General features: G+C 41.1%; 2 protein-coding genes across 2 annotated transcripts; both read left to right on the top strand.

The window, feature by feature from the left end:
* The first annotated feature begins 6,687 nt into the window (after positions 1 to 6,687).
* Positions 6,688 to 14,010, top strand: otop1 (otopetrin 1). Its single transcript, XM_035151780.1, has 6 exons — positions 6,688 to 7,060; positions 7,276 to 7,412; positions 7,764 to 7,822; positions 8,030 to 8,160; positions 10,670 to 11,574; positions 12,003 to 14,010. The coding sequence occupies exons 1-6, from the start codon at positions 6,688 to 6,690 to the stop codon at positions 12,171 to 12,173; spliced, it is 1,776 nt and encodes a 591-aa protein (XP_035007671.1). The 3' UTR covers positions 12,174 to 14,010.
* Positions 14,011 to 15,768: 1,758 nt separating this feature from the next.
* On the top strand, positions 15,769 to 19,689 carry drd5a (dopamine receptor D5a). The gene has a single exon (XM_035151787.2). The coding sequence runs from the start codon at positions 16,294 to 16,296 to the stop codon at positions 17,674 to 17,676; it is 1,383 nt and encodes a 460-aa protein (XP_035007678.1). The 5' UTR covers positions 15,769 to 16,293; the 3' UTR covers positions 17,677 to 19,689.
* Positions 19,690 to 21,368: the final 1,679 nt, after the last annotated feature.

The raw sequence follows: 21,368 nt of genomic DNA, 5'->3' as shown, positions 1-21,368 counted from the left end.
TCCTGCGTTCCAGCGCCATATTCTCAAACTCTGACTCTCAGCTGTTGACTAATCTAGTCTATGTTTCAGTTGTTCTGTCGCAGGCTCTGATCGCGATCGCGCTGAGTAGTTTCTCTTCCTCAGTCTGTAAAGTATAACTGTAAGTCGCTTTGATGTCTGTGATGTCTCTGATGTCTTTGATGTTGATGATCTTTCCTACAATGTTGCTGATGCCTGGAAACATGAATAACTCCCAAATCATTTGATGTAATCCCTTCATGTCTTTTAAAAAAATTATTTAACTATATTTCAATATTAAAACATAAAATATACCATATAATAATAATACAACATAACATATTATATAGTATAATAAAATATATCACACAGTATGATGTAATATATACAACCCCAAATCAGGAAAAGTTGGGACGGTATGTTACATTTAAAATTAAAACTGAGAACAGGGATTTATAAATGATCTTTGATCTGTATTACAATAAAAACAATACAAAAGCACATTATATGATGTTTGACCTCATGGATTGTTTTGTTTTTTCAAAATAAACACATTTCAATTTTGACACCCTTCTGGACACGGTTAACATAAGGCTTCCTTTTGGCACAGTAAAGTTTTAACTGGCATTTGTGGAAGTAACTATGTATTGTAGTGCTTGACAAAGGTTTGCCAAAGTAATCCTTAGCCGATGTGGTTATATTGCTTATAGATAAATGATGGTTCTTGATGCAGTGTCGTCTGAGGGTTCGGAGAGCACGGTTAGTCACCATTAGGCTTGCGCCCTTGCTCTTTATGCACTGAAATTCCTCCAGATTCCTTGAAACTTTTAATGATGTTATGCACCGTAAAGGATGAAATATCCAAATCCCATCCTATCCTTCTTTGAGGAGCACTGTTTTTAAACATTTCAATAATTTTCTCACACATTTGTTGGCAAACTGGCGATCCTCGGCCCATCTTTGCTCCTAAAGGACTTGGCCTTTCCTGGATGCTGCTTTTGTACTAAATCATGATTACAATCACCTGTTGACATCACCTATTTCAAATCACTTAATTTTTTAATCACTGTACCTCATTACTAGCCCTAAATTGCCCTCCTCACAACTTTTTGGGGAATGTGCTGCAGGCCTGAATGGCAGGGATGGATGTATATTTAAAAATAAAATGAAGTTGACCAGACAAAACATAAAATATCTTATGTTCATACTGTCTGCAATGAAATACAAGTCAAATTAAATTTAGAAATCACTGCTGTCTTTTTTAATTTGCATTTTCCATACCGTCCCAACTTTTTCTGAGTTGGGATTGTATTATACAATATAACATAATCATGATGGGGTGTGTTTGGATCAACATGTTGATGTCGCGTCTCTCTAAAATCCCATGTGGATTTATGAGACTCTGTTTTACCTACACACTCAAATCTCTGAGATATTTGGACAGATTTGAGTGTGCACATGCTTTTCTCCTCATTCAACTAAACTGGTGTTGTGCCCATTCTGAACATGTCTGTTTGAAATGGGTTGTTTGCTTGGCCTGTGTTAATGCGGGTTGCAGCTTTATTTGTGAAACTTTAAAATTGACCTGTAGTAACTGAGCAGTGGCAAGTAAAGAGCCGCACAAAACCCCCCATCCTCTTTTCTGTTCATTTTAAGCAAGTGCAGTTGAATTTATGTCATTACAGTGAGCCGCTGCCAAAACATTAAACTATTAATCGCTGCGTTCTGCTGCTCTTCCACTCTGCTGTTTTGATGCATTTACTCCAGTTCAGCAGTAGTCCAGTAGCTTTTGTCAAGACTCATGCAGGACAAAGGTGGAACTTAAAAGCCTTTGGGGTATGTTCTTTTTTTTGCCAGCGGGCCCATCTTTGGGTCTGAGCTATATCCGCTGAGCAATGCAGCCGTATTAAAATCTCCTGAATCTGCTGTGGCTTCAACATGAGGGCTGTAAAAATTAAGCGCTCCTGTGAGCATTGGTGGGTGGGTCTGAGAGCAAGACACTGCACGTGCACCATCTACACCTGCAACTTGCATCCATTGGAAGGTACAAGCTTTCAATCACACGGTATCCATGCCCAAGCGCATGTTGTGCTTTCTCGTCTATCTTAGTCTGAGGTTTTTTTCTTTTTTATTGCATGTGTTTTTCATTTTCATTGTTATTTACAAAAAATTTGGGGAAAAAAATGTAAGTACTAGATCTTTGAATTCTGTATATTATATTACACACTACCTTGAATAAAGTAAGAGGGAAAAATGTACATGCCGCTTTTATAAATGTCTCTCTCGAACCGGCAGCAAGCACTAGGCACACATTCAAAATCTCTCAGGATGAATTTTCTAGTTTACCAGTATACAGCAAGGTACAAAGTTAGAGCTGCAATTGCAGCTAAGGCCTCCCATAAATCCAGAAGCTAAATCCAACTTCATGACTTGAAGCTTATTTTAGAATAAGAGAAAATGTTCAATCGTCTTCATCTTCTGACCTTTTTTCACACAGGGTGAATTTGGGTAATTTGGGACCTTTCTTTGTAATTTTGACTTCTGTGACTTTAAGATATCTGTTTTACACATTAGATCAAACATATTATTCCTTTCTGTAATCCTTAAGATCTTTTTTAACCACACCAGAAGAAAGAATGGAGATATCATACTCAGATGAGACATGGTATAGCTTTTAGTGATCTTTTTGCCAAAAAGGAAAATTCTGCCTGAATTTGATATTCTGGGACAGGTCACTTTGTAATCTTTAAAAAGCCTAATTCCACTTGCTTTATGCATGCCAAGCTCAATATTACCATTTTTTAAATAAACATTATGAAAAAATTACTAAGAGAATGAATAAGAAAATGTATATTTTTCATATAAGTGTCATTGATTCATATGAAACTTATATTTTTTTTCATTAAAAACCTATCTCAACTAAAGAAACTATAATATTAATTTAAATCATACTATTAAAGGTGTATCAATCAACAATTTAAATTCAATCAACAGAAATCTACAATAATATCATTCAGTAATTTGTATTCTATTGGGGTGACTCAGGGAACAAACAGTCCTTGCAGGTGAGAAACCATTATCAGCAATCAGCCTCGGAGAGCTAAGTGATATATGTGCAAGTTCAGTAGCCAGATAATCAGTTTAAACAGACAGTGACTGATTGTATTTACCAATAACACTGTCTGACAACTGCAGACCATACATCTCTTTAGTTTATCTTTTTTTTATTACTTCAGGAAGTCAGTAAATGCATATTTCCCCCATTTAGAGAACTTAAATGACCTAGATGTCCTAAATTAGCCAAAGCACGATGTCCCACATAATCAATCATACTTGATAGAGTGGGACAACAAAAAACTAAACAAATTTTAAACAGCTCAATGAATCTTTTGTTGCTTGAATACATCACATATATAATATGATAACAATTATGGACATTGTCTAAATTATGACAGATTTATATCCTAACATGTATCTTGTCAGAATCCTCTGTTACTGACCTTGTAATGCATTCCAAAGGGAGAGCTTCTGATTGACATGTGCCCGCCCCTTTCTGTGACATCATCCCCATGAAGTCATGTGATATCAGTCACATGACGCCCATGCTAACTTACAGTAAAAGTCTGTTGATTAGATTTTGTTAGAACAGGAAACAAACATACCGGAGTTTAGGTGTCCCACATTACCAGGATTCACCCTTTATTATTACACTGCGTTTAACCTAATGAGGCTCAGTTTCCAGTTTACACACCTATCAGTGAAAAACAAAAGCCCTTTGTGAATCCTATAATGCTCTGTAACACCGCTAACGGTTGTTGGTGATACAAACAAAGTTATACGTTTTTTGTTGTGTTTTTTTTTTGCTTGCCCACGCTTACACATATGGCAGAAGAACCGCTCAATATAATGTAATGCAAAGCAGCCGCACTCATGCTGCAGGATTACATTACCACAGTAAAACTGTAATCATTTCTGTATTAAGTCCTTTTGCTCATTAATTTGCAGACCATATTTACTGAATTTTAAAGGCCTCTTAGTGACAAAAAACATCTTGTTATATTTATTTACATTACCCATAGAAACAGAAATACTTATGTTGGACATAAATTAGAAAAGGTTCCGCCATTTATATTATCCACTTACATCTGATAATAGACGTTCAACATATGGTATATTTAATCCCAGTTGTGGATTAACCTTTTATATTCCTATGAAACCTAACATGCACGTAAAAATACTCCATCACAAGTAGATGTCCTGAATTAAAAATATATCTCAGTAAAAGTCCAGATTTATCATGATAGAAAATGAACTAATCTAAAGCAGTGATGCCGAATGCAAGCTGACAGTGTTAGCCTTCATATGTTCTATGTTAGTATTACCACTGATGCATCAAGCATTTAAACCTGTAGCTGTATTAAAGTGAAGCTGCATGGACAAATATTGTATATCACATATTTCATAAGGTTATCATTTGTTTGGTAAAATCTTCAAAGTAACTATATACTGTTAGTTCAATGTAATGAAATATGTAGTAAACACATTTCCCTCTGTAAACTACTGGAATACAATGAGATGGAAACAGTTCTCCATCCATTGTTTTGACAGTTGATAATAAAGCTCATATACAGTGAGTCAGGGTGTCAATGATTTGCCATCAGTGTCTACTCAGGGGGGCCTTGTTGTGATGCTCCTCAAACAGGGAGGTGGGAGGATGCTTCCAAATTCAATCAAAAATGTTCAATCAGTCGCCCATTAAACTTCTCCGATAACACGTAGATGAGAGACTACTTTCTTTATCGCGCTGATTGTCTGTGATCAAGACATCGATACTCAGCGTTGAGATGAGCTGTTATAGGACATGACTCGATCAGTTATTCAGTGCATGTGATGGTGGTGCGGAGAGATACACATGGTAAACAGGTAACCCGTTCGCCCCCAATTCACAGTTTGGGTTATTTGTTTTGCTTCACAGCTTTGCGAACGGTTCGTACAGGGGATGTTTGGTGTCTGTTGTTTTCGTCCGCGTGCAACTGAAGGAAAATAAACCGATTTGATGTTTGAATTGTTTGTTTGAACAATTAGAACAGAATGTGTTGAACAATCCACGGTAGTGTCCAACTGTCCGTCAAAACACCCGCAGAGGATACGCTCCTGCGTAATGGCGCACAGTCATCCATAGCGCACGGCGGATTGAAGGCCGTCTGCGACACCTTCTATACTATTCTGATAAAAAGAAATAATAAGATTTGATCTAATTTTAAACTCAAGAGACCACTTCAAGATGATACATTTAGCTATTAACAGGTTCGTGTTAAAATTAAATGAACATGTCGGTCTATTCTTTAAACTTTTAAGCTTTCTACCAAATTCAACACGCACTTAAAGCTGCCACAAATGTAGTGATGCAGATTTACAAATCTGGAGTGGTATCTCATTTTTTTCCGTAGATGTATGCAGTAGTTTAGTGTGAAATAGATATTAATAATATGCAGTATTAGTAATAATATAAGATATAATACTAAGGGAATTGGAATTGATAGACGAACGTGTTGTTCACATTAAGATTTTACAGTTTTTTTGGCTTTAATTAACCACCAGAAATCATCTTAAACCCTTTTCCATCAACTTGCTCCAACTGCTTGTAAACGTTTTTTAAAAAGTGCTCGAGCCGGCTGCCTCAGCCCTCAGGACTCTGGAGGGGGCCGCGGTGGAACAGGAGCTATTGTGAAGCCATTAAGCTGCATGTAAGCCTATCAATGTCACTCTTTATAATCAGTGTCGTTTTTGAAATTGAAATTAACCATAGGCCTGTTAATCTATAAAGGACGTGCCTGAAAAGGCCTCCAATAACAATCCACATCACACTGATGACGTGTCAATCTATGTGAGCAGACTTTCATATGCTGATTGTGTTCCTCCGTCCCTGGCTATTTATTGAATTACATCTCCTTACAATAAGCCATTGTGAATTTGACCATTGAAATCGGATTCTTCTTTTTTTAAGCAACGTATTTAACCATGTCTCCACCACAAGTGGACAGAAGGATTTGAGGAGGTGGCACTTGGATTTGAGGCGCACTGAGTCAGGACAGGTCACTTCCCTCCAGCCTGCAGAAATCGCAGATTTGTGAAATGTCATCCTCTTTTTTATCTGGACTTTAACATCCGATAGCCACCCTGGGAGGATTTCAGCAGGCTTGGAAAGACGCGCTGGCAGCTGCTCTAAAAAGGTGGATTTAGGTGCATATCGGTTTTTTTCTGTTATTGTGGATAATTCCGTGCTTGGTGTTTTTGCTGCTTTATGCGGTGAATGGTTGGCACGGCGAGCCCAGTGGTTTCTCTGAAACATATGGGGGTTTCAGGAGGACGGGGGTCTGGGATCACCAAGGACTGAAACGCAATCTCCCATTTTCAGTGACTCAGCGAGGCGCACGACCACATATTTCAGTTTCAGGGTTTCAAGGTGACAATGGCATCTATCAAGTCCATCCTCGGCGAGGCCGGACACTGAAACTATGCATGGCCACTGAGCCGAACCTGGAAGATTGAATGAACATGTTTGGCACGGTACCTGTCCGTCTGAATCCCCACCTTGTAGCAACAGGTTACGCACCTCAAATGCACTTATAACGCGCCGCTTTGACTCTCCTCTTCTCTCGGTTCTGCGATTTTTCTACGTCTCCCACCATGGTGGAACACAGCGGCCTGGATATTATGTGTCTGAACAAGTACTGCCACAGTTCCTCCTCGTCCTCCAGCTCCGAACAGGACAAGAAGACCTTCGCCAAATTAAAGCTCAGCTTGTCGGGGGACTACCCGAGGAAGAACGCGGAGATCCTCAGCGGTCAGTACGGGACCAATCTGCTGCTGATCGGGGCCGCGCTGATGCTGGCCATCGCGCACCATGACCCCTTCGTCAAGGAAGAGCACTTTCTGTCCTTCGTCACCTGCCTCATGAGCCTGCAGCTGATCTGGATGATGTGGTACATCCTGGTGCGGGACAGACAGAAGAACACGCGGACCGAGAAAGACGTGCACGCCACCACATGCTGGATAAGAGGTGAGGTTGTGCCATTACGCGCGGGGTCTCAGCAGTAAATGCGTCAAATGGCAAAAATAATTGTACGATCCGTGTGTGTGGAGATTCCAGAGGTGTAATTTATTATGCATAAGTCCAAAAATCGTCAAGTGAATGTGATTTGACAAATGTTCCATTTAAATGTTGTTATGAGTGATAATAATAACTTGATCTCTACATCTTTTTTCTCTCGGTAGGTGGTTTGACTGTCCTTGCGCTCCTCTCACTTATTATGGACGCTTTCCGAATCGGGTATTATGTCGGCTACCAGTCTTGTGTGTCGGCTGTGCTCGGGGTATATCCTGTCATCCATGCAACTCACACCATAGCGCAGGCAAGTTTACAGCCCCACTTTCATTTCAATAATGTGATAATCTTTCAGCAGTGTTGGACACTGTGTCTTTTTTTGTCTGCGCACTGCTTAACCAGGTAGGTCTGTGGATAATGTGCTCTTTGTTGCTGAGGCGAGGACAGAGCTGATGCAACAATATAATCCTATCATTGTCCCTGTTATCAAGAGGGTTATCACTGCATATGACAAGAGAAATCCTGCTGGTACAGGGACTTAAATACCTAATCAGTTGGTTCTGCTGTTTATAAAACGTGTTTAAATAAGTTACTGTTTGGGTAATGTGTTTGGTTTCGCCTTTTATATTTAAGTTCTGTGTCTTGTTTTGGTGTTCAGGTGCATTTTCTATGGTTTCACATCAAGGACGTCATCAAGAGCTTTGAAACATTTGAGAGGTATGTATGTCAGTTTTTTAATGAAACAACACTTAAAATAAATCTTACAATAATTCACATTGGTGTCAGAGTTATGAAATGTCTATGAAGTGACAAAAAAATATGAAATCTACATCCACAGACATACAGACTAATGTTATCATAATACTGCCACATGCCAACAAATGACGGGTCATCAACCTTGTTTGCAACTCTTTGCTTCCTCAGGTTCGGTGTAATCCACGCAGTCTTTACAAATCTCCTCCTGTGGTGCAACGGTGTGATGTCAGAGGCCGAGCACTTCTTGAACAACCATATGAGAAGACTTTCTGCCCTGGGCTATGGAAACCTCACTATAGGTAAGGGGCCAAGGGGTCGATTGCTGGCTTGTACCTGAAGGAAAAGTACAATAGTCCACTTGAGCTCTCACTTCAATGGATAAAAGAAAAAGGAAAGAGAGGAGGGTTTGCAAGGGGAAGGGAGGTTAGCCCGGCAGGCCCGGCGGGTCTTGTTTGTGTCGAGCATCTCTCTATTAGGTTTCAGGAAACACAGAGTGTTGCTAGTGCTGAGGCCCCCTTCCCGGCCCTTTCCCCACACTTCAGCCACCACCACCCTCCTTGGCAACCCCCCACTTGACCTTAGACGGCTTTGTCCCCAGGCTGCTTACTCCCAAGGGTGCTGCAATTACAGTAACTGATACATCTAAGCCTAGGGTTGGGGGGTTCGCTTGCTCCTCCTCATATCCGGCTGACTGTGAGGCTGGCTGCACCCTGACTGTTGTTCCCATTTTAATTAAAGGGTGCAGGACCATAGCAGAGGGGAGGGGAGGCAGGGTTTTGTTGAGATGGTCTCTATAGGGCAACAGCATCACTATCATATGTTAGGTAGCGCTTTACAAGGAGTGAGCAAGAATAAAACATGTATTGTCGCACATGTCTAAGATGCTCAGGTTTTCAGCTAATGAGGGAAATTCAAATCAGGAAAATATGGCCAATGATTACTGACCCCCGTGAGCTAGAAGGAAAGTTATCATGGAGTTTTGTGCTGCAAAAGAGAATCTATACCTTTATGATTTAAGTTGTAAAGTTTCATTGAACTAAAAATACTTTAAATTCAAGTTTTAATTACAAATCTCCAAACATATCAAATACATAATAAGTCAAGAATCATTTCATAAATACCCCAAATATTCTTAAAATATGTATCTTACAGGCAGGAATCGGCAGTATTTATGATACATGTATTTTTTTTGAATTTTCAAAATACAAAAACATAGTAGTTTATTTTGATACATGGCATGGTAGCTGTATTTTGTAGTACAAATAGGGTATTCTGTATTTTATTTTAAAATACATTTGGATGTATCTTTGCTCATCCCTGCTTACAGAGCAATCCTTTGTTTAAAATTCAGTTTAACCCTAAAAATCAAGTGATGTTCGGCTTTATTGGCGTGGTGATCCAAATCATTGGGATGGCATTAATGTAGATCAGTGGTGTCCAGCATGAGGGTCGGGACCTCTACAGCAGTCACACAAGTGCATGCTTATTGTTTTAGTCCACCCTCTAATCTTTGCTTATTTTATATGCAAATCACTGAATAATTTGACATTTTCACAGCTTTAAAAAAAAACACTTCTTGGAAGAACTAGTTTCAACCTCATAGTGAGCACTAACACCGTTTTGTAACAAGTCAAAAAAGGGTAACACTGCTTGAGGGATTAACTCTGATGTGCTTCTGATGCCTGTAATGCTCACTATCAGGTTAGTTACCTCCGCCAAGGAGGTTATGTTTTCACCCATGTCCGTTTATTTGTTGGTTGGTTTGTGTGTTTGTTTGTAAGCAAGATTATGCAAAAACTACAAATTTCAAGTGCTGTTCTAGGTTTCAGAAGAGATTTGTCTGGAACAAAAGGATATCAACACAAAACGAATCAAATCTACATTTCTATGGCCTTAGAGTTAAGCTCATAATAATGCCCAAGTGTGTCCAAAGCATTCATATATGATGATAATTCTGCCGTGATGGCAGCTCATAGAATGTGATTGTGTTGGCATCATGATGGTGGATCCTGATAGTGGTGATGGCTCGTGATTGTGGTTCTTACTGGTGGATCGTGATCGTGGTGGCAGCCGATCGTGGACTATGATAACAACAAGACTGCTTGCTATACAACATATACTATTACTGACAATAACTCCTCAGCTAATTTGTCATTGCTGCTCCCTTCATCTCACATTGAGACACGTCTCCATTATGATACAAATAGTTTCTTCTAATCAGTATTGTAAATACTGTTTTGTTTATGCGTTCAGTTCCACGTGGCATCTATTGCACCTCTGTCCGTCCTGGGAGAGGGATCCCTCACATGGCTCTCTCTGAGGTTTCTACGTTTGTTTCCCCCTGTTAAAAGTTCTTTTTAATTAGTTTTTCCTTACTCTTGTTGAGGGTTAAAAACAGAGGATGTCGCACCTTGTTAAGCCCTATACGACAAATTTTGATTCGTGAATATGGGCTATACAAATACAATTTGATTGATAAATTGATTGATTGATTGATTTCATTAAATACAGTATGATACCATTTGACCTGTATACAGTGAAATACCGATGGAAGTATTTAAACTAAAGTAGTCTATCAAATATGTACTATTTATTTTATCTTGTGTTTATGTTTATTCTAACATGCATGCTATTTTTTCCTTACTCTGTACTGTATAATGTCTTGATTGATGGATATAGGTTTTGTTAATATTGTCTTTCAAATTTGACAGCAAGGGTTAATGTGGGACGGAATAATAACGGTTGTATGTGTTGCTGTTCTTTTCCATATCTCTAATGCATGTGCATCTGTTGTTATTTGTTCTGCAGTTCACTCGGATCCTCTCTGTAACTGCACCACCAGCACTTGCTCCATGTTCACCAGCAGCCTCTACTATCTCTATCCCTTCAACATCGAGTACCACATCTTTGTCTCTGCCATGCTCTTCGTCATGTGGAAAAACATCGGACGGACCATTGACCTTTCTTCGAACAGGAAAAGGTTGGCCACCAAAACCCGGGGCCTGTCCGTGGGCCCTCTCCTGGGTCTGCTAGCCCTGGCCAGCACAATCGGGATCCTGGTGGTCTACATCACCCATGTGGAGTCCCTTCAGACACGTCAGTCTGCCATTTCCATGTTCTACATTTACGGCATTGTCATGCTACTGTTCATGTGCTTTGCCGGGGCTTTGGGTCTTCTCATATACCGAGCGGACCATATACCACTGGACACCTCCAAGAACCCGTCGAGACAGCTGGACACAGAGCTGCTGTTTGGATCCTCTATCGGCTCCTGGCTCATGTCCTGGTGCAGCATTGTGGCTGTGATGAGTACCAATAGCAGCCCTCCTTACCTGTGGACAAACTTCCTCTACTCTCTGCTGATTGTGCTGGAGAAGTACATGCAAAACCTCTTCATCATAGAGTCTCTTTACCGCCAGCAAGGGGACAGAGAGAGGGAGGACCCAGAGTTACCGTCTGCCCCCGAAATCTTCTCCGTCACCTCCTCTTTAGCCCCGCCGTACAACGGCATCATCAACCGAGCTTATGAGACGCCAGAGAAAGCCTGCGTTACCATGGAGAACGAGCAGGAGGAGAGCGGGCAGGTGTACAGATGTCCAAGGAAACCCTCAGAGGTGCCTCTGCCTGTCGGGAGCAAAGTTGGGGAGCCTCCAAATATAAAGAGGCAAATCCTGAAGAACCTTTCTGTCTTCCTGATAATGTGCAACATCTCTGTAAGTATATAAACTTAGAACTGAATGCCAATAAAATCATCGGCCCCATCCATCTTTTTTCCAGACATGAGTAGTATATGTTTTTAGGGAGGAACTGTATTAAACCTGCTGTGGCTACACCATCAGTGCAGCCCTTAGAAAAGTAAAAGTTAGAGACAAGTTGATGAAGACCAAAACAGAGCTATGAGGAAGGTGAATATTGAACTAAGATTCATCAGGTGCCTGCCAGAAACGACAACTGAATGCTAATGTTGCAGTGTGTCCTCTAGAAGCATAAATAGGCAACTGTTTGCGAAAACGTTACCTTGAGCAGCTTTAAAAGGTGATAATATGTCTGTCTTTTGTTTACAGCTTGTCAGGCTTCTCCCAAGTGGCTGAGAAATCTGCGAATGCAGGTTTAATTCATTCTGTTCCATTCTCTCCTCCAGCTATGGATCCTTCCCGCCTTTGGCTGCCGGCCACAGTACGACAACGGGTTGGAACAGGAGACTTTCGGCTTCAGCATATGGACGACAGTTCTCAATTTTGCCATCCCCTTGAACCTTTTCTACCGCATGCACTCAGTTGCCTCCCTCTTCGAGGTGTTCCGCCGGGTCTGACGTATTTGGCAGATGACTGACAATGCAAGGTAACATGCACAGGAACACTTGTCACCACCAGCTCCCCGAGAGTGTCTCATAGCGCAGGTCAACCGTTCAGGAGGCAGTCAGGGTCACACTCCAACAGACTTGAAAACAAGCCGCGGAGGCAAACAAAAACGTACATCCCTCGGTGTGGAGATGACAGAAGAGGACGAACCTGTTCACCTGCGTTCCTTGACGAAATGCCTTGTAAAAAACTATTATAGATGGTGATGAACAGAACCGTTGGTTTCAAACGATTTAAAAAGACCTGTGTACTTTTTCTTTTATAGTCACATATCAGTAGAAGTTGTTCTTATTGGTGCATCCTGCAAAATGTACTGTACATACAGCAAATACTACACAAATATTTTGTACTGTTTTATATAGGAAATTGACAAAGGAGAATAGACTTCTCGCTTGATTTTCATTTTTCAAAAGTACAAGTCACTGAAACACCTTTAGTCTCATGCATTTAATAAGGAAAAAGTGCTGTATTTAACAAAGCCATGACGGCATTTTTTTACCACATGACATTTATATGCATTTAAAATGTGCATACTCTTTATGGATATGGTTCTCATGTTCTTTACTCAGTAGTTCAAGTAGTTTAATGGATGTTATGCAACACTTGAGCTACTGGAATAGTAAGAATCTCATGGTGTGTTTAGACCAAAGTGAAGCCAATTTTTCCCATGGCACAATTACATGCAAAATCAATGCAACAACATGAATATGAAAAATACCTGTCTGCACGAAATGAAAGTGTCTCATCTTGGGGGAAAAATACGCATGGAGCTGTGTCGCGAAAGCCTATCAGTGTTGAAATTCAATGCACGTCATTAGGAATCCTGAATGGAGGACTAACTTATTATATATATTATACACCCGATACCACGATTATACAAAACGTCTGTAGTTTATAGAAAAAAGGAGTTGGCTATTTTGCAGCCTTTTTTCAACTTATATGAACTGAGTTAGCTCTAGCATTAGCTAACTAATCCTGACCTATTTAGTTAGTCAGTACCCCAATGACTCCAAAATCAGTCCAGCGACCCTACTCATGTGAGAATTTCGTCTGAACACACCATTATAACAGCTCTATCTATTGAATAATCTTTATGAGTTGGATACTAGTTCTCAGAAGAAGCTCCTGCATCTCTCAGCCATTGAACTTTCATCAGTGTCAAGTTGAATGAAAGGTTTTGGTCAAATACCGTATAGCACTGTTATACACTGTGATTTGTATCCACTTTGTATTGAAAAGTTCAAGACCAGATAAAACATTTACTGTCATTTACAATTTATGAACTGACCACATGTTGAATTCATGTATGTGAACATGAAAGGATTCTGGTTTAACACGTTTAGAAAGATTAATCTTGTATGTGACCAGTTCTTTTAAAGATTCTCCGTCATTCCACCTCTCGTTCAAGAGGTGTCTTCAGTTCTGGCAGGTGAAACGACTTTAAGAAACACAAGCATGCCTGGTAGCCTATGTAAACCTGTACAACTCCTAGTTCCAGGATTATTACACCAGAGCAGATATTGTGTGTTTACACTCTAGGAATCAGCAATAAAAACATTACAGTCTGATATAAAGCACAAATATACTGTATAGTTGTACTGTACAATGTGTTAAATCAATGTAAAGTTCTCAACCTGGTGCTACCTGCTGTATGTATCCTCGCTATGTGCCAAGTTGTGGTAAAATTCTTGTGTTTTAGATGCAAACTGTAATATTCTCTGTACATACTACCTTGCCGATCAGAATCATCCAGAAACTGTGACATGATTTTGCGAAATTCCAATGAAATGGTGCTCATATGTAATGATTTGTACTATAGTAATGAATGTATATCGAAATAAACGATAGTTTGCTTTTTCATATTTTGTATCTCTTTTGTAGAAATTGCCTGTTTCCTTTTCACAGTTGGGTCTTCTCGTTGCAATTGTAATACACCTTTGCACCACAGGATGGCGCCACGTAATTGGGTATTTTTAAGGGTTTGAACCGATTTGAACGGACAATTCAAAAGCTCATGTGCGATCGGGGGACTGCAGCTTGCATATTTCTGCCATGACATCTTCTTGAGACAAAGTGCCTTAAAAAAAAAAAAATCAAGTCACAGAAACACAAATGTAGGAAATAGAACATAAAAGCATCAACTTTGCCTCCAGGCTGTGACTTTATATTAAAAAATAATGATCTGTGGGTTTCTTTATCTTTACCACAGCTACAATATTCTACATCTTTTACGCTTTTTGGACAGCAGCATCTCAGCAAACACGCACATAAGCATCATACTTTTGATTTAAGCACATTCATTCAGTGGCTGTGGTAACATCTGCAGCAACATCTGCATGGAACGAAGTAAACGCTGTGTCGGAAACAGGTTGCCTGCTGACACGACATCCTGAGATTATAGGTTATACTCCGGAGAGTTTGGCATCGGGCGTCGGGGGGATTATTTTGACGTAGAGTCAGAACGATTTGACAGGCGCACAGACAAGTCTAAAAATAACCGCGAGGTCTCAGAGCCGGAAACGCCGCCGCCGCCGCTGCTGCTGCTCCACAGACTCACCACAGCGCACGACGCATGGCGCGGAACTCCTGGCTATCGTGACCACCGAGAGTGTGACTATGACTCACCTGTTCACACAACTCTGAAAAAAGTGGGTGAGCTGTGACCTCCAGTCTGCGGACGTCCGGGGTAAATACATGTTTAGAGATACTCTGAAACACATACATATTTCCCACCAGTTTAAAAATATCCAACTGGCTTTTTTTCAATTTAGCCGCACACATTAAAATGAGCCTTTGGTGTTTTATATCTGAAAATCGATTACAATAATGCCTGAAAAGACTTTTACGTTGAGCCAGAGGAGTATGACAGATTATGGTGCTGCAAGTATGAATCAAAATTGCGCTCATTAATGGTTCAAGGCAGTAAAACAGTGTCAGAATCATAGATAGATAGATAGATAGATAGATAGATAGATAGATAGATAGATAGAAAGAAATACAATGCTCCAGGCTGTCTGCTGTTTTCAGAACCTTGGACAGCTCTAAAAAGTGTCATAATCATAGGAGGTTTAAGGTAGATAGATAGATAGACATATAGATAGATGGATGGATGGATGGATGGATGGATGGATGGATGGATGGATATATATATAGATATAGATATAGATAGCTAGATAGCTAGATAGATAGATAGACAGATAGATAGATAGATAGATAGATAGATAGATAGATAGATAGATAGATAGATAGATAGATAGATAGATAGATAGAAATCCAATGCTCCAGGCTGTCTGCTGTTTTCTGTCTGCGGGGCTCATTTCTATTTACAATAAATGTATGTACGGCTCGATACGTTTAAAACCTAAAATGCAGTAAATACATCAAACTAAAACAGTGATCGTTTATTGATATCTTGCGTGTGTGTATATATGTAATCCTCACAAAATGAAATCCAGCACTATTATTTGTCACTTCCAGGACTGCGGCATTATGTGATGTCAAACATAGACAGTGCGCACCAGAGGATAGATTATACACAATAAGAGAAACCTCTCGAATTTGACTTTGTAATCACACAGTTTTAATTGGCCTACACAATTAGACAATTTTCTTCCGACGAAAACCCTAAAAAAATGTTGAGGGTTTCCTCACACTCCTATAGAACAGCGCACTGTTGTGCGCAACGACACGCACAGAGGAGATGTGATGGAGTATGCGCCCAGCCCTGGTCAGGTTAGTGTGCGTCAGGCTGTGAGGACTCCCTCCTCATCCACACAGCGCTCAGGGTCTCTCGGACTAAGGGATCCACTGAAGCAGCCTGTAGGACAGACATCTGGACCGGCCAGGCTGCAACATGCGCTCGCCACTGCCTGCTGCGCTTCAGCCCCTCAGCGCACCTGGCACGTCGCTCGGCTCAGTTTTAACGCGCTCTCTCCTCTCCCTCCGTCTGTTCCGCACTTCTCATCAGGCTTGCAGCCGAGCGGGTCAATGGGGACTATGCAGTGAGTGGCTGATAACTGCACCTGTCCCCGCGCACGGAGCAATGGGCTGCAGTTGTACTTGAAAAGCCAAATGGAGAACCCAGCCAAGTACCTCTCATCGGTGCAGGGTATTGACTCTGCGCCGGCACCCCAAGGAGAGATTATGTGGAACAGCACCGAAACAGAGGCAACAAGCGAAGGGAAGAAGGATATGGTGGTGCGCACGGTGACGGGCTGTCTGCTGTCCCTTCTCATCCTATGGACCCTCCTGGGGAATATAATGGTTTGCTCCGCGGTGCTGCGCTTTCGGCACCTTCGGACAAAAGTCACCAACATTTTCATCGTCTCCCTGGCTCTATCGGATTTATTCGTGGCCATCCTGGTGATGCCATGGAAAGCTGTGGCAGAGGTGGCGGGTTACTGGCCCTTCGGCACTTTCTGTAACGTCTGGGTCGCTTTTGACATTATGTGCTCCACCGCCTCCATCCTCAACCTCTGCATTATCAGCGTGGATAGATACTGGGCCATCTCAAGCCCCTTCCGCTACGAGAGGAAAATGACCCAGCGAGTTGCCTTTGTTATGATAAGCATCACTTGGACGTTGTCTGTGCTCATTTCATTCATACCGGTCCAGTTAAACTGGCACAAAGCCAGAGCTGACGACATGGCTGGGGCGCACAACTCTTCCACGAGTTGGCCGATGGAGGAAAACTGCGACTCCAGCCTGAGCAGAGAGTACGCTATATCCTCCTCTTTGATAAGTTTCTATATTCCCGTGGCGATTATGATTGTGACTTACACCCGCATATACCGGATTGCACAGATACAAATTAGGAGAATAGCCTCCCTGGAGAGAGCAGCAGAACACGCGCAAAGTTGCAGGACCAACAGAATAGAGTGCCAACACCACAACACCTTGAAAACGTCGATCAAACGGGAAACCAAAGTGTTCAAAACTCTGTCGGTGATTATGGGTGTCTTTGTGTGTTGCTGGTTACCTTTCTTCGTCCTAAACTGCATGGTCCCGTTCTGCGACAGGCCAGCCACAGACCGGGACGCGGGTCTGCCGTGCGTCAGCGAGACGACTTTCGACGTATTCGTGTGGTTCGGCTGGACCAATTCCTCCCTCAACCCCATCATCTACGCCTTCAACGCCGAGTTCAGGAAGGCCTTCGCCAGCCTCCTGGGCTGCCGCAATTTCTGCTCCAACACGCCGGTGGAAACGGTAAACATTAGTAACGAGCTGGTCTCATATAACCAAGATACCCTCATCCACAAGGAAATCGCCAACGCCTACGTCAACATGATCCCCAACGTGGTTGAATGTATTGAGCACGAAGAGACCTTCGACAGGATTTCACAGTTTTCTCACAACAACGACAACGCCACCGACTCGGTCTGTGACCTGGAAGACTGCGAGGCAGACATCAGTTTGGACAGGATGTCACCATTCACACCTAATGGATTACACTGACTCCTACTTTCTATGTCTCCCCGTGCGTAATTGGATGTATTGATAATAATGCCATATCGTTCATTCAGCCCCTTTGCCCCAGAAGCTCCTCTCCACAGGGGGCCCACGTGGGTCAGGGTCCTCTGAGCTCCTGAGCAGCGGCCCTTTGCAACTGGTGGGGGAGTCTATAGGGACCCGGTCATGGACACTTGAGCAGAGTGTCTCTGCAGCCCGCCCCGGCCTCGGCTTTTTGTCAAATATGAGATGTGATGTTGTTGTCCTGTTCTGAAAAAAAGTAATGTGTAGGTGTTTATTTACATGGCAAGTGAAGTCTGTGTTCATTAGTTCAAAGGTTCAGTGTTGTTGAAGCTGTTGTTTACTGGAAGGCTTGACTCGGAGCGTCCACGTCTCATGTTTATCCACATGGAGGGGAAGTGTTTGTAAAGACTCACTGAGGATTCACAAAGGAAAACCTTTTGCTGCTTAACAAACCTCATGTGTATCCAGTGCCGCCTTTCCACTGAGTATGAAAAGTGAGGGCAGCCTTACAGACAGTTCAATCCAGATAGTTCTACTCAAATGCAGTCATTTCAGCGCCTTATAGCTTATTCAAAGACGACTTTGGAGACATGAGTGGAATGTGTCGTATTGGAGCTTATAAGTTACATGATGCCAAATGCAGTATTACAGTGTTTACCCACTGCACCCACCCCCAGTGACTCCTCTAGCACACCTGCTCTGCACCACGTGGACGTTTATGCAGTCTGACCCAGGCTCCGATGGCAGGAGATTTTAATGGAGCAAAACATGATGTAAAGGTCTAAAATATAATGCTGTGAAAAGTGATGAAAAGTGAGTCTGTTTATACCATTAATGCAAAACAAATAATTTTCACCGGAATGAGCAAAGTCGTTTTAAAAAGCTTTTTTCTCTTTTCTGTAATTTTCATTTGTTATCAAGGCCAAAATTACCGAGCGCTTCTGCTTTCGCAACCGCAGCCGAGAAACAAAAGACAGGCAAAATGACCAAAGATGTCGAGGAGCAAATCAATAACTCGGACACAATAAGGTTGCAGCGAGTTGTCAGCTAGAGGAATGGTTGCTATAGAAAGCCCACACACGTGAGGCCGCTGGGCCAACACAACTGGATGTCATACATCACCTCTCCCACCTCTCTCTTATCTTTGTACTGTACAGATGACCTGATCTGAATGTAAACTGTCCTTTAAACAGTGAAGTGTGTCATCATTTGTCAAATAAAATGCTGTCATACTGAGAGGAACAGTGTGCTCTGGTATCTTCCTGAAGGTGACATGAAACTTTGCAGGGTTGTAGGATTTTTCACCTCGAGTTTCACTTTGCGTCTCAGCGTTAACTTGGCCATCGTGGCATGTCCACCTCGGACTTGTTCTGTTTTTTTGTTTTGTTTGTAGATCTCCCTTTCAGCTGTTTGCCACCTTTGGACAGACTGATGGTAGAGAGTGACAGGAAATATTGGCACAGAGAGACAGTGATGGATGACGTGTAACAGAGGTCCCCAGACTCAAACTAAGGGATATCATGCGGTGAATATCATAATTATAAGCTGCTGCTCCTCTAAGTCCCTTCAATACAATGTGACCGTCATTCAGAGGTTCAGAAAGCTGTAGAGTGATAAAAAAAGAGCAAACACAGCCTAAGGAGGCAGCTCTGTTTTTCATGACATTGTCTTTTCTTGGCCTCTGATCATATTGCCCTGCCCTAACACACAATACCTGAGTAACCACATTCTGTTGAACTGCCAACAGCATCTGTCCATTCAGCTTTTCTGTCAACCACAAAACAAAACCACTTCACTGTTCCTCTCTTACATAGGTGTTGGCACATCTGGGTTAGCACACAAAATAAGTAGCTTTTTACGTGTGAACAAAGATAAAGAAATATCAATTTAATGTGACTCAGCCTATGTATCCCAGTCTGGCCATTTCCCTAAAATGAACTTTATTATTGATGCTTGCTGACAGTTTTAATTTAATAAAAAAGATTGTCATCACAAGATAAGTGAAATGGATTTGGTAAACTGATACAAGAGAGGTCTGTCTCATTTATCTCAGACGCCACAGCGATCTACATTATGTCTGCCGACCATAAGGAAGCCAGTTGCTACAATATGTTCCCGTACAAACAAGATAATTAATCCTCCACAAGATAACTCAATTTGCATTTTTTAAACTTGATGTGTTCCTTCTCTGAATCCTGGTTTTCAAGTTAACCCATGTGACGCCTGATGTTGTGTTCACTGTCACTTAACTGACATATATAGTGGGAGGAGTAACCAGAGCCTTTACTCAAGTAAATGTACCAATACAACAATGTAACAATCGTCCATTACGAGTAAGTCTTGCTTTCAACAGCATCAATGCATAAGCAGTATTTTACTTTAGTATTTACTGTTGTAGTGTTGAGTTTTTAAGTTACTTTAATTATACTGTAATTCTAAATCTATTTGTTGTTTTTTGTTGGGAAAGCAATTTTTTTAAATGTAAAATGTTTATCTGTTGAATTCTTGCTGTTAAATATAGTAGAGTAAAAGTTAAGTGTTTGCCTTTGAAATGTAGACCAACATTCCAAATGCATGATTAAAGTTAAAAGAATATTTCAACCAAAGCATTAACGTATACACAGAATTGTTATCTTATAGCTTAGTGAAAGAGTATTAATTTTAACCACTTTATACACTGAAAATAGTCTATACACAGCATCATATTTTGTACAGTTGTGACAAGTTTTAGGTAAAATTTGCTAAGTCACTTCTAACTATTGTTTTTAATTTAGTGTTGGGGTTAAAAGTGCAGTAGAGTGACGAAGCAGTAATACTTAAGTAAAGTACATGTTCCTCAAAAATTGTACTATACTGTAGTAAACATACTTAGATTCTACCGTCCAAAGATACAAAGTTTATTCACAAGTTTTAGTAGTTGAGGCTGACTTTATTAAAAATGTTTAAAAAGAAGTAAAAAAACAACTCATTACAAATCTCAGACATTGAAATTTAATGAGGAAAATAAAATGGACACATGTAATTGGCTGTAACTCTAAACGACACCGCTGTTCCTCTTCTCTTGACATATTTTCCTGAAATTAAGACAATCAAAAATAAAATAAAAAGGGAATTAGATTACATGACATGAAGACGAGCCTGTGTTCACTAAGGCCCTGTGGCTGTGCTTCACTAAGTTCATCTACCACCTCCATCCAGTTGATGATCAGTGATCCTCCATTGGGATGAAAGATGGACAGGACGGGGCAGGAGGGGAGGGAGGGATCAGACAGTGACTATTTGTAGGTGATCTCTCAATGACAACAAGTCACACTGTGATTAAACTCACAGACACCACCAGTGCAATGGTTTTTTATATCAGACAAGGATTGATGCAGTTTGACACTGAATAATACAAAAAAAAGAAGGTTGACCTTACGTGGAGGGTTGAATTGAATATGAAGGTCATAATATTAAATTCCTAAGACGGCAACTTCTGCAGTCAGAAACTGGAATCATCCCACTCAAAATCTTCTGGTTCATTTGAAATTTTCTGCATCTTTAAAACGTATCAATATGCACTGAGGGATATTTTTAATGATCACATATGAAATGAGTGGAACAGCGGCATTGTGAGGGGATGAGGTGTTTACTTGCTTTCTGGTTGTGTCCTTGTGGCGTGGAACAGATATGAA

The sequence above is a fragment of the Hippoglossus stenolepis genome, chromosome 3 (genome assembly GCF_022539355.2).
Source record: "Hippoglossus stenolepis isolate QCI-W04-F060 chromosome 3, HSTE1.2, whole genome shotgun sequence".
Classification (NCBI taxonomy): Eukaryota; Metazoa; Chordata; class Actinopteri; order Pleuronectiformes; family Pleuronectidae; genus Hippoglossus; species Hippoglossus stenolepis.
This window is presented reverse-complemented; position numbering and strand designations above follow the sequence as displayed.

Coding starts and splice junctions, on each gene's coding strand:
- drd5a (XM_035151787.2), top strand. CDS start 16,294: ATGGAGAACCCAGCCAAGTACCTCTCATCGGTGCAGGGTATTGACTCT.
- otop1 (XM_035151780.1), top strand. CDS start 6,688: ATGGTGGAACACAGCGGCCTGGATATTATGTGTCTGAACAAGTACTGC. Junction 7,823..8,029: donor AGCTTTGAAACATTTGAGAG/GTATGTATGTCA, acceptor TTGCTTCCTCAG/GTTCGGTGTAATCCACGCAG. Junction 8,161..10,669: donor CTATGGAAACCTCACTATAG/GTAAGGGGCCAA, acceptor TTTGTTCTGCAG/TTCACTCGGATCCTCTCTGT.